Source organism: Panthera uncia, chromosome B4 (assembly GCF_023721935.1).
Source record: "Panthera uncia isolate 11264 chromosome B4, Puncia_PCG_1.0, whole genome shotgun sequence".
Taxonomy (NCBI): Eukaryota; Metazoa; Chordata; class Mammalia; order Carnivora; family Felidae; genus Panthera; species Panthera uncia.
The window spans coordinates 37,509,947-37,535,735 of NC_064809.1; the positions used below are offsets into that span (position 1 = coordinate 37,509,947).

The 25,789-nt window shown below is 50.3% G+C and overlaps 1 protein-coding gene across 2 annotated transcripts in view; it reads right to left on the minus strand.

The window, feature by feature from the left end:
• The window catches only part of TSPAN11 (tetraspanin 11), a 73,666-nt gene that overhangs the window by 28,675 nt on the left and 19,202 nt on the right, over positions 1-25,789 (minus strand). For both annotated transcript variants that reach the window (XM_049624911.1, XM_049624910.1), the window contains exons 2-3: positions 16,271-16,365; positions 3,259-3,450 (exon numbers count right to left, since the gene is read on the minus strand). In XM_049624911.1, coding sequence (XP_049480868.1) covers positions 3,259-3,450; positions 16,271-16,354 — 276 coding nt within the window. In that variant the 5' untranslated portion in view covers positions 16,355-16,365. The remainder of the gene's footprint in view (positions 1-3,258; positions 3,451-16,270; positions 16,366-25,789) is intronic.

Consider the following 25,789-nt stretch of genomic DNA (forward strand, 5'->3'; position numbering starts at 1 on the left):
GGAGCCTGCTTCACATTCTGTGTCTCCCTCTCTCTCTGCCCCTTCCCTGCTCATGCTCTGTCTCTGTCTCAAAAATAAATAAACATTAAAAAAAAAAAAAAAAGACAGGAGTGAAGAAGAGGGGCTTGTGGTGTGTGGCTCACAGATCAGAATGCTGTCAGTTACTGACCCTCAGGCTTTCCTTTTGGTCTTTGAGAATGCCAAAAGCTCTTATGATTGGGCCGCTCTCCAGAGAAGTCAATAAAGCTGAGTATCCCCCATCAATGCCCATACTCCCCAGTCTAGTGTCTTTAGACCAGAACCTCTGGAAGGGACCCGATGTCCCTCAAGTTCCCTTCCACATGAGGCATCCTCTGACACACACTGCTATTTCCATACTATAATGACAGCAGGGTCCACTCCTGCTGGTCTCCTGCCCTAGTATTCTGTCTGGGCCCCGCAGGGTGCTCCCTCCTGTGCCCACTCAGATCTCTGAGATCACAGGACAGATGCTCTGTGCTGACGTCCACGGGTAGGGAGAATGGCGTGTCCCTCTGCCCACAGTGCCTCCCGTGCCTCTGCCTCCCACCCTGCTTGGCCTCCCTGTGATGGGGATTCTTGGCGGCAATTCTAACAGATTGGCCTCCCCAGTTCAGCTCCAGCCCCTACTCATTCCACATCTCCAGGGCCAGCTTGCTCATCTGCATGGTGGGGTGAACAATGCCTTCTGAATGGGAGCACTGGCCCGGGAGCCAGACCTAGCTGCTCACTAACGCGATGGTCTCCAGCAAATTGTTTAACCCCTCTGTGGCCCAGCTTCCTCACCTGTAAAATGCACACCATAAGAGTAAACACCTCATAGGGCTGGGTGAGGATTAAGTGAGCTAAATTCAGCAGTGTTTAGAACAGCACTCGGTGCACAGAAAGTTCATGAGCATTTTGACTTTGCAGGGAGGCTGTTGTAAGGACAGAGGGAGGTGGCTCTCAAAGAGCCATGCCCATCTGTGTTATAACTGCACGCTGGGGTGGAATGCAGGGGGCTGTCTCCCTGGACTGTAGGGGACCACTGGTCTTAGGAGCTCCTATGGTACCAAGACAGATGGCTCCAAGTGAGAAGGAAGGTTCCCAAGTGAGGGCCTCTGCCTTCCTTCCTGGGCTGGAGAGGTGAGTCCTGTTTCTTCCACAAGATTAGCTGGTGTTAGGAAGGGGCAGCCGGTGATGACCCAGCTCAGCAGCCTGCCTCTGCGGGCCAGAGGGCCCAGCCTGAAGCCCGGGGCCCAGCTGAAGGCCCCACTTCCTAAAGGGCTGAGCAGAGCAAAGGTGGACTCCCTGAGAATGGAGGGATCAGGATTCCTCTGGGCCCATCTGCACTGGTCCCCATAAGGGCTGGCACCTACTCCTGGGCCGCATCACATGCCCAGTCACTCGGTCATGTCCCGTGTCTTCTTCATTCAGCTAATGCTGATCAGATCAGGGATGTCCAGCAGGCTTATGAGGACTCATGCGAGGCCACGTGAGGGATGGCTGGCAGGTGTGGGGCTGGCTCATGGTGCACCTGTCCCACTGCTGGAAGGACAGCTCACGTCACAGCCCACGCTCTGATGGCTGGTCCCCTGTGGGACTTCACCCCACTGGTGTGCCACCATCCATGTGACCTGCACCTTGGCTCCAGGCTGTCCCTCAGAGCAGAGTTAAAGACTTTTTCTAGGCAGGGGAGAGCCATCCTGTGGAGCCTGTGCACAGGCGCTTTTGTATCCAAAGCTGAAAAAGTAGGTCACCGCTGGTGAGAGTGACTTCAGGGGACGGCCCCTCCACTGCCTCCTGCTCCCTTGGTTGGATGCACAAGGGTATGGGGAAGCAGGGTGGGGAGAGCACAGCCCTTCGAGGCTTCGTCCTGTGACCTGATTCCATTCAGGCTCAACCTGATTTCTCACTAAGCCTCGGATTGGTTCTGGCTCTGGCCCTTTTCTGCTAAGTCCACGTGTTCTGTAGCCCCCCCTGCTCCCACTGAGCTTGGTCCTCAGGAGATTAAAAGTGGGGAGATGTCACCCAGGTGCCAGGGAGCCTACCCTGGCAAAGTGTCCTTGGGAGCAAGGGGGTGGGTCTGGCTTCTGCCCCTGCCAGTCCTGCCTGGTTTTCTTTCCTGACACGATGAACCGGCTATGGATGGACAGTCTTCCCGGCTTCAAGGAGCTTGTGCTGCCCACACCACCACCCGTGAAATCCTCTTGCCCAAACAATCAAACCTACATCTGATCATGCTTCTAGATTCAAGTGCCTGGAGGACACGTCACAAGGATATCATCAGAAATTCCAGACTGGGAGAAAGCATAGGAAAGATGATCTTGTTCCTTCAACAAATAATTTCTAAGCAAAGAGAGAAAGAGAGAGAGAGAGAGAGAGAGAGAGAGAGAGAGAGAGAGAGAGGTAGGTGGTATTGCTGAGAGACTGAAAGGGACCCAAGAGACAAACTGCCCGACCTTAATTTTTAAAAAAATTGTTTTTTGGGAGAGAAAGTGCGAGCGGAGCAGGGGCAGAGAAAGAGGGGGACACAGGATCCGAAGCAGGCTCTGTGCTGACAACAGACAGCCTGACGAGGGGCTCAAACCTGTGAACCATGAGATCATGATCTGAGCCGAAGTCAGATGCTTAACCGAAGGAGCCAACCAGGAGACCCAGCCCAATCTTAATCTTAATACATGGACCTAATTTAGGTTTTGGTTCAAACAAACTGAAAAAACAAAAACAGTTTCTGAGTCAACTGGGGAAATTTGAAACTGCCTTGTTATTTCATGATATTAAGGAATGAGTAATAATTGTTTTTAGGTGTGAGAAAGGTATTGTCATGTTTTCTGAAGAAGGATCCTTCAGTTCTAGGGGGATGCAGTGAAATATTACAGATGACACGGTGTCTGGGTGCCGAGGGGGGCGGGGAGGCAGGAAGTAGGGAGGAAACCAATGAAAGAGGAGAACGTAGTTGTGGAGTCTGGGTGATGGGACAGGGGCTGCCTTATCACACCCTTTTCATTTCTGCGTATCTTTGAGAAGCACCGTATGATGAAATCTGGAAGGAGGAGGAGGAGGGAGGAAAGGCAGGGAGGGGAGAAGCAGCAGCAGCAGCCACCGAGACTGGCGTAGGTGCTAAGAGCCTGGAGACTTCGGCCAACACCAGACCCGAGGGCAGCCGTCTTTCTCTGATTCCAGGGACCTCTACCGCGTGGGCAGGGGATTCTCGGCACAGGAGCCCGATGGGGGGACGTGTGGGGGCTGGGCACTCACTGTGGAGAGGCAGCTCCTGTCCTCCCGGACGATGGCGCAGAAGCCCAGGAAGCCCGTCACCATGACAAGGGCCCCTGCGAAGATGAGGATGTAGGCGGAAGCAGCGAAGGTGCTGGACGCCAGGACGCTGAGATAGCCGCTCTTCTCCACCAGGGTCCAGACGCCCACGGCCATGACGGCGGCCCCACCCACCTGCAGGAAAGCCCAGGTCAGGGCAGGCGGCCCCCGAGGGCTCCACAGCTGCCATCGATAGAGAGCCTACCACGTTTGAGGCGCTTTTTAGTCACCATCTCATTGAGTCCTTCGAAGAGCCTGAGACAACAGTTTGGTTACCCATTTCACAGATGAGGAAATTGTGTCACGGAGAGGTTCAGAGACTTGTCCATGGTCACACATCTAAGGCAGGTGCAGGAACAGATTTTGAATCTGAGTCTGACTCCCAATTTTGTACTTCTTACCACATTGTGGTCAGAGGTCCCAGGGGCCCTGCCCCCACCAACACCCCAATACCGCCCCATCCGGCACCCTGGGGACACACATGCACACACAGACTTCTGCTGAGCATACAGGTCACAGAAACGGTTGTTCAGCCTCTGTGCAGAAAGAACCCAATGGGAGAGCCACCTCAGTTGTATTTCCCAGACCCTTCCTAGGCCCTTCCTAGGGCCTATTGTGTCCCCAGTGGATGTGGGGGAGATGGCTGCAATTATGGGACAAGCAATGTGTCTGGGTCCCTTCACTTCCCTGATTCCCAGCTGCCCTGTGTCCTTCCTCCCCCAGTGCTCCTTGGGTTGGTGCACATTTCCCAGGGGGGCATTTTCCTATGTGCCCCATTTCAGGCTTACACGTGCCCATGGGGGGAGCACCCTGGGGCTTCTCATCTCATTTCTTCTTATCTACAGGTGACAAAACTGGGGCCCACAGAGGAAAGGTCAATTGCCGGAGGCTCTGCTGCTGGTTAGGGGCAGTTAGGGGCAGGGCCAGGACGAGAGCTCAGAGCCTTGGACTGAAGGCTGAGCATGGTGTCTCCACCACTGAATGGATGCATTCTCCACAAATGGGGTTGGTCTGGACCAGCAGGAAGACTGGGAGACATTTCTTCTTTGCTAACTGTCCCATTCCCTTTGCTAACTGTCCCATTCCCTTCTGGCCCGGAGAAGGGTACAGGGACAGGACACTGTTGACTGGCAGGTCAGGCAGATGTCTCCCTAGGAAATACAACTGAGGTGGCTCTCCCACTGGGTTCTTTCTGCACAGAGGCTGAACAACCCTTTCTGTGACCTGTATGCTCAGCAGAAGCCTGTGTGTGCATGTGTGTCCCCAGGGTGTCGGACGGGGTGGTATTAGGGTGTTGGTGGGGGCAGGGCCCCTGGGACCTCTGACCATCTCTGCTTTCTGTTCCTGGGAAGGGGGACTTCTGTCCCCTTCCTCAGTCTCCCTTCCTCATTTAACAGTGCATTCTCTTCCTCAGATGGGTGGGGTGTCAAAAGCTAGACAAGGCCCACTGGCTCGGTCCATGGAAGCTCATCCTTAAGGTGCTGGCATCTGCCCCAGAGCGACTCTGCAGGACCCACCCTGACACTTCACAGTGTCCATTCTCGGGAGCCACAGACATCAGCGGGGCAAACGAAAGGTGGTTCTCAGCAATCACCATGCCGGAGGCAGGTACACCATTCAGCTGACCATCTTCCCCTCTGAGTTTTGCAATAGTTTGGTGAGGATAGGGCGGGGGGTGGGGCACATATGATCTCTGTTTTGCAGATGAAGAAATTGAGGCTTGGAGAGAATAAGAATGTACTCAAGATAACACCACTGGAAGGTTTCAGAACTGAGATTCAAACCCAGGTTTTCTGAAGGCCAGTCTGGGATTCTGTCCTCAGATTCCACAGACTGGGCCGGGCCCTGCTGTATTACTCACTTCGCTTTTAAAATATATCTGTTTCCTTCCAAGTGCCATTTTCTCCTCCTTGGCACCTCCAGGAGGTAAGAGAAACAGGTAGAAGAACATTACACAGCTGGGCCACTCCGAAAGGCATGGGAGAGGCTAACGTGCCCCATTTCTTTAATTCCACAATGCACAGTCCTACCCGCCCCCATTTTAACATCCCGACAATTGAGATGCATCTTATGATTAATGGCATCTTATGATTATACTTGGCAGCACTTTGTCTTACTGGTACAGAAAACAATGGTGTACCTCACAATTGATGGTATCTTAGATTCAGTGAAATCCTGGACTACAATAGGTTTTTAAATTCCTTGTGCATGTAGGCTATCTTTGGTCCATACAACCTCCATGACCAATGAGGAATTTCCTGAGTCTGGGTCAATGAAGTTGTGTCAAGTGAGGGTTTCCAGCAAAATATCCTGCACTTATTCTTTCTGCCCCCTACAGCATGACTGAAAGGCTTGGGTGAGGGTCCCAGCTTTGCATAACTAGCTGTGTGACCTAAAGATAGTCCCTTAACCTCTCTGAGCCTGAGTTTCTTCATATCTCAAATAAGGGGGGTTATAAAAGACTAGTGGTTCCCAGTCTATAATCACCAAAGACTCCTTTGATTACTTTTTCCTGTGGATCTCACGTTTTGAAGGCTTTTGCCTACCATATACAGTGCATTAAGTAATAATTCATTTCTCATTTTTTATTAATCAAAGGCACATGATAGTGCCAGGAAGAGATTCTGAACAGCCTGAGATAGTCAATGTGACCCCTTTGCATTGATCTTTTAATGGGTGTAGTCTCTTTATAGAAATATACACACTATCCATTATCCATTAGGTTTGTCAACCCCACAGGCTGAGAATCAGACTTAGGACCACACATCTGGGCACATTTGGGCTTGACTAGGGACACTTTGTTGGGGGACACGGAACCCACTGAAAATCTGATAAAAAGCTTTGGACACTTTGGCCAGAGAAATGGTAATCCATGTAAAATAATGTAGTCAGGTTTGGGGGCTGATGTCTAATCCTGTAGCAGGCAATGAGACCCAGTGAGAACGGTCTCTGAGGCCTCCTCCACCTCCACACCCAGATAAGGTGGCATTTCTCAGCCTGGCTGCACAATCACCTGGGAGTTCCACAAAACCCAAGTCACACCCCAGGCCAGATGGAATCTCTGGGAGTGGGATCTAGGCATGAATATTTAATTAAGTTCCCAGGTGGTTGGGAGAAAAAACCACCTTGTAGGTTTCCTATTTAATGGAGGGTCAGAGTGTCCTGTCCCTCTCCTCCAGTAGGTGGCGCTGTGCTGAATCCCACTGAATATGCTGCTTCCTGGAAGCTTTGGGCCCCACCCCTGGGCGTAGCTGCCTAGAGAGCTCTTGACATTTGTTCCCGACTTGAACCCTATCCTCTTCCCTGTCTATGTGAGGGTGTTTGCTTCCGTAGAAGCTTTGAGGTTGAAGGTGGGGTGGTGAGGAGCAGTTTTCAATCCGAAGGGATTTAAAGTCCTATTATGAAAAAACGAAACGAAACGAAACAAAACAAAAAACCATGGGGCTCCCAGGAGAAGGAGTGGGGGGCTCTAAGAAATGCAGCCATGGGAGACAAGCAGTATTGATCCCACTAATGGAGGGTTGCTCTCTTCCAGAGCTCTTCTTGCCAGTCACAGAAAGGGCTGGAATCTTGCAAAGCAGGGAGAGCCCACAAGTGAGCCAGGGTGGCAGCAGGGTCCCCAGCCACAAGGGAGGGCCTGGAAGCCATCTGAAGGGACCCACTGCCCCTGATTAAGGTCTGGAAAACAAATTCATACTCGTTCTGACGTCCAGAAGAAATAAGAATGTGATTCTGAGTCAATGGGGACACTAACCCCCGTCCCACACCCTGAGGTGTCACATCTGGTAGAGAAGTTAGTCTGCAAGGGACAGGGAGAGGGATTTGCCATCAGGATCAAGAGGGTTTCAAGTCCTCCAGGGCGTCTCCTGCATGGGGCTTGGTCAGGTCTTGAGAAAACAATCTTGCATCTGGACAGAAGAGTAAAAGCTGCTAAATGTTGGAGGAGGTCACCAGAGGGGTATTGGGAGATCAGCAGACCGAGGTTCCAGCCCTGGCTTTGCCCCTGACTAACCATGTGACTGTGTACCAGATACTTCACTTGGCTAAGCCTCAGTTTCTTCACCTGTAAAATGGCACTGCTGGATGAGAATATCTCTGAGGTCTCTTCCATGTGGGTAAAATGTCCCCATTAGTACCAGAGGACAACCTTCTGCCAATACTCCTCCAGCAAGATGCTTCTGGACCAGTGGCTCATGGCTTTCACTCAAGCCCTGGGGAGACTGCCTAGATCAGCAGGAAGAGCAGTGGAAGGGGAACAGAGAGGACTGTTCAGGGGGCAGGGAGAGGTCTGATCCCAATGAGCTATTTCAACAGCTATTTGCATAGAGTTGATTCAACAGTATTTGGCTCTTTACAGAAACTGCGGAATATTAACTACATTTTTCAAAACCAAAGCCTGTAGCCAATTAGCTAGAAAACCCTGCAGAGGGTGAAGTCTTCTTGCCAATGAGGACACCGGCAGTCCAGGAGGGGCATGGCAGGTCACCGATGCCTTGTAATTTTAGGAACTTCCCATTTATAGAAAAGAAATATTGCCAAAAAGTTGCTCAGGTCATCACATGCTCAGAAGGATTAGCCTGAGCAACCGCACATGGCTGGGCCCTGACAGACATCAGGCAGAGAGTGTAAAAGTAATTGCAGGATTATCTTTGCCAGGCTACTGAAACGTTTCTGTCCTGGGATTTGGGGGAAGGGCTGGTGGGGCAGAGCAGGGGCCAGGACTGCGGGGCTCCCAATAGAAAAGGGTCCCCCAGGCAGTAGAGTTTTCTGCCTTCAGTGGGAGGGAAGCCCATGGCACGGGGAGGCAGGAAACACACGGGGTGGCCCTGCAGTTCATTTCTGTGTTTGCTGGGCGCCTCCTGGGTGCCCAGCTTCACACTGGACTGGACAGGATTTTGAGCTGAATGTGTGTTCGCCCGTGTAGAGCCCACACCTGCCTTCTCCACTCTTTCTGCCCTGGGCAGTCTCATCAATGCACCACCACCCAGACCAGAATCCACCCCCCTCCCCCAAGGTCATTATGGACTCCTCTCTCTCCTCCCAGGGAAGCCGTATGCCAGTCCCCATCTATTCTCCCACCCAGCTCAATGCACCGCCCTGGCTTTGGCTCCCTACCTCCCCACCTGTGTATCATCAGCCTCCTGGCCCCTGCTTAACCCAGAAGCAAGTGTGTCATGATTCCAGGGCTGATCCCACCGAAAAACTGCCCCCGGCTCCCTAGCACCCAGCACACCAAGCCCAGACTCCAGCATGGGCTCAAGGCCCTCCAGTATCTGGCCTCAGCTTGATTAATGACCTGACCAACACCCCCCAGTGCCAGGCAGGCATTTCTCCCAGGTCACCCCACATTCCCATGGCCTCAGTGCCAGTTCTGTTTGAGTTGAATCTTCAAGGGTAGGCTTGTCCTGCTAAAGGCCGCTTTCTACTTTGATCCACTCTTTTCTTGGCTCTGTGGTTTTAAAGTTCCCTTGGTAAAGTAAATCAGAGCACTACTTTCCCTCTTTCCCCAAGCCAGTCTACCTTTATGACAAGAGCAGAGATTGTGGGATGTACTGGGGGCTGGAGCTGGGAGAGAACATAAGACTACCTGTTCCTTCTTCAAACCCAGCTCAGAATCTGCCCCCCGTCTCACAAGTCATTCTGTGCTCCCTGCTGCTTCCACGTCTTGTACGGGCTTCTAGAGTGACACGTGTCACAGTGTAATTGTTGTGTTCATCACTTGGTCTCCCTTGTAGCCTCTTGGTTAAATCTTCCTCATCTTAGTTTCCCCAGCAGAGCACTACACGTGGTAGTGCCTGGTAACTCCTTAGGGAAGGAGGGGGAGGGAGGGTGGGACAGGCAGAAGAGTCAAGTCTAGTCCCTTTTATATTCTATATATAAAGTCCTGGAGAGGTGACTTTCCAAGGTCCTGTAAGTAGCCAGGGGCCAAGTGGGGACTAGAATTCAAGAACCTTATTGGCCAGTTTAGTGCCTATTTTACCAGCTGGGCTGTCGATCCACACAAAGCTGCTTTGCCCATGAAGCAAGCCACGTTACTCAGGGCTGTCACCACAGGCTTCCTCTGTGACTGGTCTCACCCACAATGGCCCCATGCAGACCAAATGTGCATCCCTGTCAAATGTATGAGCAGACCCTGACTGCACAGAGAGGCAGGGATGCCCTCAACCCCATGGGGGGGGGGGTCCTGTGACTTTAGCACCTTAAGAAGGGGAGCAGGAGAAAAACCAGCCATGGGACCCCTCACCTGTTCTGTCACAGATGACATGTCCTGAGAGGCAGGCAAAGGCCCGTACAGTGGGACGATGATGTGGAGGTAAAGGGCTCTCTACCCTCAGCAGGAGAGCGAGCTGGGGCTCTTCTTTTCTAGGCCTTCCATGGGAGTCCTAGAGAGATGTCCTGAAGTCACCTCACTTCCCTCCCCTGGCCGGGGCACGAGTCTTCCACCATCTCTGCCTCCCATGTTGGCCCATGTCCCCCCTAAGGGATCCCAAGGGTCCCCTGGAGGCCAAGCCTCACTGGTCCCCAAGGGAAGTACCAATGCCTCACACAACACCCCGGGGCAGCACAGAGCTCCGGGAGCAGCCGGCTCTTTTCCCGTTCTCCAGTAGCCTGGCATAGCTCCGGGGAGGCTGGGAAGGTTTTGATTATTAACACAGCCAAGCAGCTAATTAAAATAATAAATTAGGGAACAACATTGCAGGGATGACGGGAGCTATAGGGAGCCGTGCAGGAAATGGGAGGGAAGAAAAGCATTTCCTAGGCACCATGTAGGGAAGCCAGGATCACATTATCTTTTTAGGATCAGGGAGGAGGCATAAAAGTGTTGGCATTTTTGGCTCCTGACCCAAAGCTACATCCAAGGGGTCTCCTCTGCCCCATGAGATGGCCCCGATCAAATGCAAGAGGGGGAGGGGGTGGAATCAGGGATGGGGAGACGCTGAAGGATGGGGGGATCAGGTGTGGGTTGAGTGTTGCAGGCCTGGGGGCCAGAGGCACGGTGAAGCTTAGGCACAGGATGTGGGTGTCTAGTGGGGCACTTCTGAAGTCTTGCTTATATCCTTCACAATCTGCATGCCTGCCCACACCATCGTAACATCCCAATTCAGGTGCAACCTTAAACCTTGGGGACATCTTGGGTTCCAAGGAAGCATCATAGCAGCGGGTCTAAGGCTGTGATTATTGATCAGTGGTCTCTGCAGATGGGAAGAACACTGGACTTTGAGTCAGAAAACCCAGAATTCACATAAGATTCTGCCAACCACGTGAGCCTCATTTCACCTCTACAAAACAGGGATGGAGACATTAAAGAGTGGTTGTGAGAATCAATGCAGAGTGTAAACTGATTCACGGCCTTCAAATTTTGCAACCATGGCACAGTTGATTGGGAGGCGGGGAGACTGGGTTTAAAGTCTCATCGAGACCCCCAGGCCTGGCTCATGGCCACTGGCACCTGCGTCCTGCCCACGCCAGGGTGGAGGCGGGGGCCGCTCTCACCATCCTGCTGCTCTGGGTTCTGAAACTTTGGACTGTAACCCATTATGGCTGTGAAATAAATTTGGTGGATTGTAACCTGCACTACAAAGCAAAACAAAACAAAATGACACAAGGCAGAAGAGAAAATATCAGAGTGCACTGCACACAGTAAAGGTAAGCTTGGCTTTACGAACAATTCTTCACATAGTCATTGCTTATGCTTATGTCTGTTTCTTACATGGATCATGATCCCCAAAGTCTTAAAGCCAGTGCTATGAACAGAGAAAGCTCTAACTGATGAGGCATGTCCCTTAGTCTCCTCAAATAGCTACATATTCTAGCTGAGCACCAAGTATGTCAGAAACTATGCTATTTTTCCAAATATTCATCTTTAATTCCTACAGGGCTTGACACTCCCACTGAGTGTCTGAAAAAAGGTGAGACTTGGTGAGATTCAGTGATTTGCCTAACCTTTTAGTCTGCTTAGGCTACGAGGATAAAATACATAGCTGAGTGGCTTAAACCACAGAAATGCATTTCTGTCTCTCACGGTTCTGGAGACTGAAGTCCTAAGCTAAGGTGCTGGCTGATTCAGTGTTGGTAAGGATGCCCTGCCCTGCCCTCCTCATATGGCCTTTCCTCTGTGCATGCTTATAAAGAGAGATCTCTCTCTTCCTCTACTGGTAAGGCCGCCCATCCTATCGGATTAGGATCCCACCCTTCTGATCCCATTTAACCTTAATTACCTCCTAAAGGCCCTATTTCCAAATACAGGGACATTGTGGTTTGGGACTTCAACATATGAATTATCAGGGGTCACAATTCAGTCCACAGCAACTAATGTCCCATGGCAAATAAATAAGATCTGAATCTGAACCCAAACTTGAGCCTGAGTCTTCCCAGCACGCTCTATTGTCACACTAATCCACAGATGCCCCAAAGACATTGTAGGAGAGTGCAGGACTCGGAGCTGGGGGCCGTGCGCATAGGTTTAGAGGTGAAAGAGAGCTGGGCTCCAGCTCTGGGTCTTTGGGCAAACTGCTCCCCCCTCTGCAAAGTGGGGCTTCTACTAGAGCTGTTCAGGGGTGCAGGGGTACCGGGAAGATTACACAGAATGATGCTTCCACAGAGGAAGCCTCCATAGTAAGTACCATGCATGCTAGGGACTCCGTCACTGATTTGTTCCAAGTGCCTTGCCCAGTACTTGTTAAACACTGCGGATGGAGTTTTTGACTGTTGTTATTGTTGGCCAGAATGCCTGGGTGTCACCATTAGAGGACTTTGTGCAAGATTCTGAACTGGGTGAGCTTGCTCCCTGCCCAAGGATAATGGTGATACCGACCATCATGGTTGGTTGGGGGATCGCAAGAGATAACCCGAGGAAGGTCTTTATCCAGCAGTGACTCACAAGGGCTAGGCATCATAAACCACCACGAGGAAGGCTTCCTGATCCTCTCTGTGCTGAATTTGGACAGAGTGTGGCAAGGTGATGTATGGGGAGGGAACACTGTTCTGGGGGAGAAAGGAAGTTTGAGTGTTCACCCCAATCATACTCGCAAGAACAACCTGTTGCTGCTGTCTGGGCTCGCTCTCTGTGTCTGCATGGTTGTGCTGGTGGTAGCAAGGGGCTTAGAGGACAGAAGACTGGCTGCTCTCTGAAGACCCTCCCTGGCTCTCGGCATTAGAGTCTTAAGAGGAAGGCAGAAGAGGTGGGAGTGGTGGCCGGTGTAGACAACGGCATTGTTATGTGTCTTAGGAGAGGGGCTCAGGTGTGGGGCCGGCTGCTGGACTCTGGGCTGTGTGTAGTGGGGTGATCCTTCTCTCGAGGGATGGGGCCCTCCCTGACACGGCCCCCTCCCTAGGGAATTCTGGTAAATTCCCAGGGACTTTGTGCACTGCAAAATGCATGATGTTGTGCTCTGCTGTGGGAGGAGACGGGCCAGCAGTCTGTCCCATATCTACTTCTGAGGACATGGCAGTGGGTCCAGGGGACAATGCCAGGATGCTCCTGGGCTGGAGACTGAGGCCTGGATATCCCTTAACTGACCATCTGTCATAAGGCGGATGAGGCCTGGCTGAATGGGTCCCCGGGAAGCTGGTCCACATCCAGCCAGGCCCCCAGGCAGGGGTATTTTTAACCCAAAGCAGGGAGATCTATATGGGGGAAGCTCCCCCTCACTGGTAGCTGCTCTGGTAACACGCTCGCTGCCCATCTGCCTGTGCTGCCACCCCCACGTCCCTCTCCCTACCACTCCCAAAGGAATGCCAGCACCAAACAGACAGACTCTGAGTCCACTCAGGATGGAGGGGACCCTGAGGGTGGTCACAGGCAGGATGTGCAATGTCAGGGCCCTTCCAAAGATACTCTGCACTGAGCACCTCACAACAGCCTTCGGGCCCTGCCAGCTACTGCCCTCTCTCTTCTCCTGGTGCCCAGCAGGTGGTGTCTACACAGAGTGCCCACTTCCTCACCGCCCCTCACCTCCTGCCACTACTCTCCTCAGAGTACTCTCACCACAGCCACCAGTAAACTCTGTGTGGTCAAACCTGATGGCCACTTTCTGGGCCTTAAAATACTTGATGTGTCTTCTCCCTTTAGCACAGCCCAGCCCTCCCAATCTCCAGCTTCTGTCTCTCCCAGTTTTCCTCCCACGGCTCTGACAGCCTCTCCTCCGCCTTCCCTGGGGAACCACGGGTATCTCCTTGCCTGGGGCTCTCCATGAGTCCCACATCTCAGAAGCTCCTTCAGTCAGGGCAAACAGGGGCCATTGTTGAACCCAGACCCACTCCTGACCATTGGGACGTTTTACATCTCATTCTTGCCTCTCTTCTCAGTCTCCATGCTATCTTTGGGGGTTCTCACCTATTTCTGTGGCTGTAGCCACCAGCTGGGTGGGAATGATCCAGACCCATAAGCCAACTTCCCATGGAGCATCTCTCCTCAGATGTTTCCTGGCAACTCAGACTCACCGTGCCTACAACTGACCTCGCCATCTGATGCCCAGTAGCTTGTCTTTCTAGTCTACTGCTGAGGTGAAGAGCTTTACCATCTACTCAAGGGTTACATTTTAATCCCCCTCAGCCAGCTAATGACCTAACTTTGCCTCCCAAGTCCCTTGACTCTCTCCAAATATTTGATCCCCACTGTCACCCCCATACTGTAGGTCACCACCATCTCCTGTCCTGATCAGGGCCAAGTCTAGGGGGAGTGTCAACAGTGGTCATCCCTGGATGAGAAGTATTATGGGTTAAATTGTGTCCCCCCACCAAAAGGTTTGTTGAAGTCCTAACCCCAGCACCTATGAATGGGAAGAACAGTATGGGATGGCAGAGGCAGAGACCGGAATCAGGACATTGCAAGCCTAAGAATGCCAAAAATTGCAGGTCACCACCCGAATTTTGGAAGAGTCAAGGCAAGATTCTACCCAGCCTCTAAGAACAAGCGTGGCCCTGATGACACCTTGATTTTGGACTTCCAGCCTCCAGAGCTGTGAGAGAATAAAGTTCTGTTGTTTGAAACTACTCAGTTCACGATGCCTTGTTACAGCATCTCTAGGGACCTAATGGTGTGAGCTATGGGCAATCTTTATTTTCTTATTTATACTTTTCAGTATTTTAGGGATTATCGGTTGTGGAGACATAGACCTTTATGCTCAGGAAAAACATTCTTAAAAGAAAAAAAAACCCTCACTCAGCAAGAATCCCAAGCACTCTATCGGATTTATCTCTGAGAATCAAAACTATCTACACCCACACAGCTTACTGATCACATCAGCGTGGCTTTATTATTCCACTGTCTTCCTCAATACAGCTTCACTATTCCAGGAATAGTGCTTTCTTGCTCAGGAAGATAAAAGTTGCAAGTAAAAAAAGTTTATTGTTCATTTAAGGAACTTTGCAGAAAACATTTAAACAAACATCAAATTGTTCGACTTTTTAACAGATAGCATCAAGTGACTGTCTACTCTCCAAGGCTCTCCAAACCCTGGTCTTGCTGTGCCCAACAATCCTAAATTACTGTGTGTCACGATCCTTCAGTGTCTTAACGCACTGCCCCACTTTAGGCAGTTTCATTAGTCTTAATGGAAGACCCTGAAAACATAGATATAACCTATCTTTGCCTTTGCTTTTCTGAGATGTTTCTAAGACTCTGTCAAGGGAGAGCATCGCTTCCCGGGGTAATAAGGAAACTCAGCTCTGTTTTATCAGCAGGTTGATCTGGTGGTATTTTCAGGCTTTCTGCATCTAACATACCCAAAATATTGCATATCGAATGCCCTCTATGTGCAGAGACTGAGCTAAGCACTTAACATATAGTTTTAGAGCATCTGCTAAGCGAACTGTTAAAAGATAAACTGAGGCATATTAAACATTTTAAAAGTTTCTTTGAGCAGAAGTTGCTTCCAACCGGGCAGCATCCAATCTAATAGACAGGAAGGAGCTCTGAGGACCTGCACCAAAGAAAAGACTTTTATACCCAGAAGGGAGCAGGAACAAGGATGTTATATTGGGCAAAAAAGCAGTCTGGCTATTGCAAGGTTACTTTCCCTCAGGGGAAGGTGGGGATCTATCAGGCAGACTACGTAACTAGTGCTCATCCGGCGATTCCCGATTGACTAGTTTAGGATGCCATTTCTGGGAGAGCTGAGACCGTAATTGACCATAATTAAGTCTCGGTTTGGTGACATGATGGCTTGGTGTAAGTACCTCCATTTGGGGCCTGTTGTCTTGTTTTTAACAAATCCCAAGCGGCTGGAAACGATTCCCCGTTTTGTAGCTGGGGAAAGAGACTCGCTGATGTTAAGTGGCTTGCCGGAGACCACACCATCAGTAAGCAGCAGAGCCGAGCAAAGCCTGCTTAGCCTCTTAAGCACCCTTCTGCCTCTCCAGAATTTGTGAGATTGTGATACAAAGTCCACATATTCCGGTGTCTGGCTACTTGGGGGAACTGATGGTCTTCTGCTCCCAATTACTCCAATAATTGCCTCAAGTGGACAGAACCCGCTCCTCCTGAAAGACCTCCACGGGCAGGCTTCCTGACACGAGTCACTACAGAGGCCATTGCCGTCACACCGGCCTCAGGCATGGAGAAAGTTAACCAGGAGAGACAAATGGGCTTCAGTGGAAAACAAGCAATTGTTTCAGGCATGCACATTTCCCACAAAGCCCTGGTGCAACAAGTTAGCTGTGGAGGAAGAGCCGGACCCTTTGTGCAGTGGGCTGGAGCACAACACTCCATGTTGTTCTCATGCATCCTCCATTCAGATGCCACATGGTAGGACTCCACGCCAACCTGCAGACCAGATTCTTTTCTTCCCCCTCAGCAGCAAATGTACATGTTTGCTTTCAAGTAGGCAGAATTTGCCCATGGGTGGTCTTTGATTTGGAAGAAATCAACCAGAGTGGTGACTCACAACAAAAACAAAGGTGGCTTGACTCACTCCGCTGGGGAGGGGGACGTGTGTGTGCAAAATTCACTTACCCAGAAGAAGAAGTTAAAGACAAAGAGTAAATACTTCAGGTAGACGAGCAGCCAGTCGTCCTGCTCGGCCTTGTAATGGGCCATGGTTGCTGGGCCTGCAAAGAAGACACATGTGTTGGGGGGTGGCAGACCATGGGGAGCCACTGTCCTCCTCCCAGAGCCAGGACTCCTTACTAGCCCATTTGGCCAGGTGGGTCTGAGGCTGTGGCTATGTAACCTGGAGGAAGGATCAGGGAAATCCAAAGGCTATTGGATGCACAATACAGGTGCACTGAGAAGAATTTTCTAGACCCTTTGGATCTTGGTTTTGCCCTTTTGACCTAAGTCTAACCTACAGGTCTTCCTACAGACTTTGCACTGACCTTGCTGTGTGTTCTGATTCTCTTCTCCTGTCTCATCAGGGTTGCAGGACACAAATTTACCTGTCCTACACATACACATACTCACGCACACTTGGCGTGTGTGCTTGGCCCCGGAGTCTGGCACTCTGCATTACTTGAGCGGGATCTTTTTGTGTGTAGGTGAGGCATGAGCCCCAAATCAGACAGTCCAGGCTGGAGAGAATATCAGCCTCACCCAGTGCACCCTACCTGTCCCCTGCACCTTGACTTTCCCCATGAGGAAGCAGGTCAGCAGGCCTTGTTGTTTGGCAGGCAGACAAGAGCTCTGGAGTCTGACTCCCCGGATTCAAACCCAGGTCTGTCACAAGATACGTGAGACTTTGGGTGAGTCATTCAACTGCTCATTCCTCAGCGTCCTCATCTGTACCAGAGATAATAACGATACCTATGCTGCAGGCTTCTTTGGAAGATAAAATGTGATCATCTATGTGAGGTGTTTAGCATAGTCCTTGGTACACAGTAAGTGCTCCATAAATGCTAGCTATTATTATTATATGCAGCATGGATTAGAACCCAGGACTCCAGCCCCCAAATTCCTAGCTGTTGCCCTGGAACCACGCTCCCTCTGCTTGTCCTATTGCCCACTGAGGGGCTTTCTGGGAACCATGACGTCAGTGGGGTGACACGTACAGGAGTGTCACTGTGCCTGGTAACCCCATTTGTTTCCCAGTAAGTCTGAACAACAGCCTCTGTAGCTTCCTCTTCCCTTCAGCTCCATTTCCCCCCGGCACCCGCCCATGCTCTACCATGCACAGAGCAGTTGTTCTTTAAGAAACCGGGCCCTTGAGGGGACCTTTCTTATTCTAGAGCTATAAGCAATGGGGCACTGGTTTTGCTCATTTCCATTCTCTTTCTCCCTCATTCTCCATCTCCAGTCAGGCCCTCCCTGCTACCACCCTGCTCCTCTTCCTGGCCGGTGCTGGGCTGAGCCCACACTATTCTTCCTAAGCTACCACTCTGCCTTTTATTTCAAGCCCATGGGCTCCTAGACAGAGAGAGGAAGAAAGAAAAGAAAAGGTGGCTGTCTTATTTGGGATTTCTATTTGCAGAACTTGAAGAAGGTAATTTAAGACTTTTAGTCTTCTGGTTAAAAAAGGACAAAACCCATTTTTCTCCGATTTTGTCTCAGAGGCAGTGTGGTGGACAAAAATACAGAAGGAGAAAAAAAGGAAGCCTACAAAAAAAAGGGTGAAAAATGGTGATAGATGGGGTCAGCTGGGCGACTGGAACAGGAGCTATTACACGGCCATTGTGCAGGTGGCCCTGACAAAAGAGCCTCTGGGCCACTGTGGGCCATTAGTAAATGGACAGCTTGTTTGGGCCCTGGGCTCTCCTGTCTGCATCTCTCCTCCCAACCAGGGTCCGCAGAGCCAGGCTCTAGACCCTTCTCTAGACCTGTATACCAAGTGTCAGGACCCGCAAACGAAGGGGCTAGCACCCTCTAAAGGAAAACTGTATTTTTAAAAAAGGAGTTGAGGCAGAAGACAGGATTTAACAAAAAGAAACACATTTCTAACGGTAAAATTTCAGCCATTAGTGGTAGAGAAGATAGAACTGAATACATCAGGGTCAGGGGAAAAAAAAACCTCTGGGCTCATTAATTCAACCTTCTGCAGAGGGAATGAGGAAATTAACATTCGCTAAAGTGACAAGGCTAATTGGTGGTAGCAGTTTCCTATCCCCTCCTGTTCAGGCTTCTTCCTCCACCACATCCCCACTGTATGTAGGGCCCTGTGCTGGGGGTGGCAGAGGCCCCAAAGAACCGGCTTCCCAGCTTAGAGCCAGATGCTTGGATTTGAAAGCTAAACTTGTCATTTATTGGCTGTTTGACCTTGGGTAAGTTACTTAGCGTCTCTGAGCCGCTAACATTTATTGAGCATTTATTATGTGCCAGGCACAGAACTAAGTGCTTTATACGTGTTATCTTGTTCCATCTTTCCAACAGCCCTAGGAAGAAGGGTAATTCCTGTTTTTAAAAGGTAAGGAAACGGAGGCTCACATAGGTTAAATAACCTATCCAAAGTCACACAGCAAGTAAGTGGCAAAGCCAGGAGAGGGTGAGGGGCATCTGACTCAGCCCAAGCTCTTACCCACTGTGCAGTGCTCTTGGGACTCAGGCTGTCAAGGGACGGGACAAAGGGACAGAGATGGCTGGTGTCCTTAATACTTGTTCTCCCCTTCTGCCTTCGGACCAGAATCCCTCAGTTTCAGTGAGCACTGGCCACCTGGAGGAGACATTTCCCAGCATTCCTTCCTGCTAGGTGCAGCCAGGATTGACTGCTGGCAAAAGGCATGGAAGCAGAAGTAGTGTACTAGACTTCTTAGAGGTATTATTTTCGGGGTGTATGCTTCACGTGCATTTGAAAAAAAAAGTAGGGTGTAGAACTCTGTGTGTGTTAGTTAGGCCAAATCTGCTAACAGCACTTTTCACATCTATAGCTTTACTGTATTTGTGTCTGTTGGTTCTCTGATCTGTTGAAAAGGTATACTACAGACCCCCGCCATAACCATGAATTTGTCTATTCTTTGGTTCTGTCCATTTTTGCTGCATCTATTTTGCAATTGTTTTATGGAGTGCATACAGACTTGGAGTTGTGATATCATCCTGGTAGATCGATCCCTTTGTCATTAATGAATGTCAGTCTTTATCTCTAATGATCAGAAATATCCTTAAAGTGAGGAGGGGGCATGTCTCCCTTCAGTCTTTCCTTCTTCCTGTTGGTTGGAATCCTGATGGGCTGACTACAGCTCTTGTAGCCATTTCGAGCTATAAGAGCGATCAGTTTTAAAAAGCCTGGGTCTCAGACACTTTTAGAGCTGTATTACCTTTCTCAGGGAAACAAGCACACACACACACACACGTTTCCCTCCTTATCGATGCAAAAATGCTCCTTTATCCTAGGCATTCTTCTAACTACTTCCCTAGAAGCTGCTTCCCTTCTCATTTGAAAATATCTACCTGAGTCTCCATTTCCTCCCCTCCCCTGGATCCCTAAGCCACCCTCATCCTGCACTGATGCCGCTCTGGCAGAGGTGAATCCTCTCCCAGCACATGGCACTGTGGCCCAGCCCCTCCCCCTGGCTTCTGGGACCCTCACTCCTCTGTTCGTCAATCCTTCCCCTTGCATGTCAGAAGAAGCATGGCTTCTTCTTCCTCCTCCTCCTCCCTGGGCTCATTCCCCTGCTGCCTCTTAATTGTACTCACTACCTGCCCGTAGGTATCTGTCCCCTGCCCACCATCCCTGCTGCCACTGGTCTGGTTGAGACCTCACCATCTCCTTCTTGGACTTCAGCACTAACTTCTTAAATGTCTCTGGGCGCCTCATCAGCCCGAGCCCCTCGGCCCCTGCCAAGGGACTCTTTCTGAAATGCAAGCCTCATGAAGGATGGCCTCACTGAACACTCTCCTGTGGTTCTGCATCAGCTTCAGGATATTGATTGCCCTTAACTTGACTGCCTAGTGGCCCGGGACAGGTGGATAGGGAGGGTGAGGCAACTACCCTCCTAGGAGTGTGGATACTCCCAGCCCACCTGCCAGGTGGTTCTGGATGGGATTCCTGGCAGACAGACAGCTGCCCTGATGGACACCCCTCTCCAGGACCTTGTTTTCCTCAGTCTCCCCTGTGGTTAGCGAGTAACACGTGGGGACAGTGGCTGGGGGGTGGGGGTAGGAAAGGCCTCTCCTCCAGAGAGGAGAAAAGCAAACACGTGCCATTTGACCTGCCAGGATGGAGGAAGCAGGGCTTCAGAGCCTCCAAGACCATGTTCACAGAACTCCGAGGGGCATCTGCGGATTTGTGGGAAATAGCTTACCTTCCTAAGTGGGTTTTATTTCTGTCTAGAGGATGGGGAATTGGACTTTGTGAACCAATGGCAGGAGGTTTCCCTCAGGGGCCAGAGGCAGAGAGTGGGGGCAGGCAAGGCAGAGATACCTTCCCACCCAGAGGTGGTAGTCACTGTTGGTCATGGGGTCCTGGACTAGCCTGAGTAAAAAGAAGAGGTGACCGTACCTCCTGGAGCCCTGCTCTAGCCAAGCTGATCTCTTCTCTGGCCTCTTACAAGACCTGCTGCCCCTCCCTCCAGCCTTGGCCCCACTGTGCCCTGAATCTGGAGTCCTGGCTCCTTGCTGCCCTCCCACAAGCTCCAAGCTCAGCGGGGTCCCCCCTCCCTGAAGATGGCCATCTCTACCTTCCCTCCTGAGACCAGTGCCCAGTGATGGCAGCAATTAGTTTGAGTCTTTTTCAGTGCCTTTTTTTTTTTTTAATGTTTTCCTACTTATTTTTAAGAGACAGAGCACAAGCAGGGGAGGGGCAGAGAGAGAGGGAGACCCAGAAACTGAAGCACGCTGCAGGCTCCGAGCTGTCAGCACAGAGCCCAACACAGGGCTCAAACTCATGACCTTGAGATCATGACCTGAGCTAAAGTCAGATGCTCGACAGACTGAGCCACCCAGATGCCCCTTTTCAGTGCCTTCTTAATCTTCTAACAAGCTGGCTGGTTGGGCCCTGGTGTATCGGCTGAACCTGCTGAGACCGGGCAGCTGAGCCACCCACGGAGGCAGGACACTTCTCCTGCCTCTGCCCCTTCCTTGCTGCCTGCACTTTGGCGGGTTGCATCCCCTCTTGGCTGTATGTTTTCCTACCCATAAGGCAGGCAAGTGTCAGGAAGCCACAAGGCAGGCAAGTAGGTAGCTAATGATCTAATGTGCCCATGACTGAGGGAGGGATTTTTCAGAATATTGGACTTTCAGTGCTAAACCTGGACCACCCCCAGCAAGTCAGGATGTCAGGTCACCCTACTCCCAGATGCTGTTGCTGGTCTGAGGGCCACTTTGGATCAGTGTTCTTTAAAGCCCCTACGAGTTCTGGAAGTCCATACCCCTGCACTAAGACCATCCTTTGCATCTGAATAGACATAGCTGAGTGGGTATGGGTGGAGCGCGGGGTGGGCACACCCTCTCACACAAAATCCACATTTAGGACGTGTTCCCGTTGAGATGTCAGAGACTTCCCAGACAGCCTGCTAATGCAGCTTCAGGGTGCCTGTCCCTCCAGGCCCAGGCTCTGAGTACAGAACAAAGCTGGCATTCAAGGGCAGCCAGAGGCCTGGGGGCTGCTAATAGCACAGTCAGGACCCACACCACAGGATTCTCAGAAAAGCAACCGCAAATGCCTTGATGGTGAAGTGACAGATTTGGGGGACTTTCATCAGGCTGGATGTGTGACGTCCCGGGCCATGAGAACTGGGGATTATTATCTCTTCTACTGCCAGCCCCCCAAGTGAATGAGTCTCAAAGTGCAGAGAGGATGAGAGATATGTACAAAGAGCCCAGTGGGCTGGCCAGATGTGTGGGAACTCACGCTGTGCAGGGCAAGGCTCAGCCAGGGTGAGCACCAGAGTGGGGGGCAGAATGGATCCCCTGGGTGGTGGGTGAGGGAAGAGCTGAGTCCTTTAATGGTGAGGGGAGGCAGGAGGTGTGGAGTGCTTGGGGGCAGACTGTACAAATCCCAGGTAAGTACGGAGGCACTGTTGGTCCCTGGGCCAGCTGCATCCTTCAATCATTCAACAAACGTGCACTGAGTCCCCACTATGTGCCAAGAGCTGTACTCAGAATCACTGGAGTTAGTCCACGGGTGGGGCACAGGCATGTAGATCACCTCTACACCCTGAGGGTGGCACAGAGGAAGTGGCAGTAATTCTGCCACAATGGGATGGGCAGGTGAGGGGGCATTTAATCTGGTCTTTGAGGACCAGTAGAGTCCCTGCAGGCAGAACAGGAAGGAAGGCTGCTCAGGCAGAGAGGATGTTGTGAGCAGAGGCCTGGAGGTATGGCTGGGCACCGTGGCTGCAGAAAAGCCAGCAAATCAGGTTAGGGGCCTGGGGACAATCTTGCTGGCCACACTTAGTTGTGACTTTTCCCATTTCCCTATACTCTTTACTCCTGTGATGTCAGGGGCCTCTTCTCTGCTCCCATTCAAAAAAGCTCATGTTTGGGGGTGCCTTGACTCTTCATTTCCTAAGGGGTGAGCACCTCATATCTGAGGTCAGGGAGGGGGCTCCCGGGGAGCTTAGTGATTCTAAAATAAAAACAAAACCAGTGTGTGTTTGCTATGGAAAAACCAGACCCCACCCCACCCCTACCCCTTCCTCTAAGTAAGTGCCAGTTTCCACTTCTGGGTTCTTGGCCAACGAGTGACCATGCCTGAATGATGGGAAAAAAGAGTGGGAAAGGAAAAAAACCAATCTAAGTGGTTGAATTTATAACTTAATGTGGGCTCCTAATAAAGCTGGTTGCAGCCCTGCATAGCGTGATTCCTTCCCCTGCATAGACAGCTTTGTCCTTCTTTGTCTTTTCCTTCTCTTCTTGTAATTTCCACTTGCCTGACCCATTCCTGGTGGGTGGAAAGTCCCTCTGAAGCAGTCAGGAAAGTGGGATTTTCTCCGACCTTCCAAATGGGTCAGCTGAAAAGTGCCAAAAGGATCCCTGGGGCGGGGATGGGGAAGGAACAGTGGTGGGGGTGATCACACTGTGGCCAAAGTCACAGTGCAGATGAGTGGCAGGGCAGGCACCTGGTCTCCTATCTCCATGGCCACCAACAAATTTTGATTGGCTGATATAATAATAATAATAATAATAATAATAATAATAAATTTCCTAAATGCTAACCACATGCTAGACAACTGAGCTAAGTGCTATATGTGCAGTAATTTACTACTTAAAACTATCCCATAATGGTGTGACTATCCCTCTTCCAGAAGAGGAAGGCACAGAACTGGGAAGTGGAGAGACATGGGCAGAGTGGGTGCAGATGTTTTACTTTTATCTGGGCGGTTCCAGTTCTGGCTTCTGGTTAAGTTCTCTCAGCTTGGTGGCCTCTGGTGGAAGCTAAAAATGAGGGAAGCTTCCAGGGGCCAAGACCCCAGGCAGGGGCCGCAGGAGGAGGTGGTGGGGCCAGTGTTCCTGGGTCGGGAGAAGCAGCTGTCACTATCAAGATACCAAACTGCTTAGGGGAACCCTCCGGGGGGGCCCACCTTCTTCTCCCTGGTCCTCCGTCTCCTCAACTTTGAGGCTGGGGATCCAGCAGCTGCTAGTGCTACCGTGAGGCATGGGCTGGCCTGGAGCCTCTGGGCTACTGCTGGTGTTTCATTTATATCACTGTATTTGTTGTGTGCAGGTAAATGAATGTGGGCAACTTTTCTGGACCAAACTTAAGGTTTGATTGCTAACTATAGTGCCATGTGGATGGTGCTGTAGGTGGAACCTGAATTAAAATCCTAGCACCAAGAAGTCTTAGTCTTTATGCTCTGAGAGATACGTTTTCCTAAGTACATGGGTTATTTTTTACTTCATTTGAAAGTGCCAACATGCATTACATGGATCAGACAGGGCTCCACTCATAACCTGAGGCAAACGGTTTGGCTTTTTCCTTGTTCTCCACGTTTATACATAAATGGAGTTTTTGGACTCTGTGTGTAGATGGGTGTCATCCTTTGCTATGTGTTTCCTGCATCTTTTTGTAAACTGCAGCCTGACCCATGAAATGAGGACCTCCTTAGTGCTTCTGAGAAGAGTCAATGAGCAAATAAAAATAGTACTAGTCAGCAGTTTAGAAGACTGGGTGTGAATACCAGCTGTCACCTACAGCAGTGTGACTCTGGGCCTCAGCTTCCTCCTCTGTAAAATGGACCTGATGCTAGTCCAGCTTTGTCTCTCTTGCAGGGTGGCTGTGAGGATCCAACAGGATGGTGAATTCACAAGAACTGTGTGCACTGTAATTTTACAGCCTCAGTGCCACACAAGAGCAAAGGAATTATTACAACCAACTCCCTGAGAGCTTCTCAATGAAGGACAATGTATGGGTAACCCTATAGAATATATCAGCCAGAGACCAGGTGTCTGATAGCCGGAGACAGAGTTTCACAGTTTCTGTACCTAAACCCATCCACCTGCTAGTAGACTCTACGTAGACGACTGTGACAGGAGACCCTGTTCCCAGGTGACATGAGGAATCCACTACAGAAAAGTCAGGACCTAACTTTAACAGAGTAGATTGGTTCCGACAGGAAAGGCACTTTAAAAGAAGGGGGATACAAATATTAATACGATTTAACTAAGGTTAATGTTAAGATAAGCCTCAAAATCATGAGAACCTACCAAATAACCAGTGATGGAAGGAGACAGGGTAAGAATGATAGAGAATTACGTTCTCTGTAGAAGTATAGAGGAATCAATTTGGGATTATACATTGGAAGGCTACGGATAGTTGTAGGGGACCTTTTCCAAAGGTGATCCTGGAAACAGCCCGTTGACACCAGATCAGTTCCCTGGGTTTCCACTTGCCAAGGTTAAGTCTGAACTTATGAAAATATATTGAGATATTATTTTTCCTCATCTTCTTTTATCATTCACCAACATCTTACTTTCTAAGCTCTGTTTTACCCAACATGTCCCGAAAATGCAATTTTTATATAAGCTCCTGATGGATGGGTTTGCTGAAGGTCAATGCTCCTACATTGACCACCTGAAATTTTCAGTTTGAAAGTATGACAAAAATCACTTTAGTTAGAGAAGTCTTTCTTAGAAGGCAGATATAGTTAAATGTTATTCCTTATTTGTATTTTAGTGAATTTGTTGTATCGATGATTTCCTATTTTTCTAAACTTAAAATGGAAGTTTAACAAATATAAAGTGCAGAGATCTTAGTTGTACAGCCTTTTGATCTTTTTCAAGGTGCATACGTACATTGAAGGCTATGTATTTCCCACTGAGTACTGCTTTGGCTGCTTTCTGCACATTTACACATGTGGTAATTTCACTATTTTTAAAAAAATATTTATTTATTTTGAGAGAGAGAGAGAGCACGAGACAGGGAGAGGCAGAAAGAGAGGGAGAGAGAGAATTCCAAGCAGTCTCTGTGCCATCAGTGCAGAGCTCGATGCGGGGCTCAAACTCACCAACTGAGATCATGACCTGAGCTGAAATCAAGATCGGATGCTTAGTGGACTGAACGACTCAGGCGCCCTGGTGTTTTCATTACTCTCTCCAGGGCTTTCTTTCTTTCTTTCTAAATTATTTATTGATTTTATTTTTAGGGAGGAGAGAGGGAGAGTGCACACA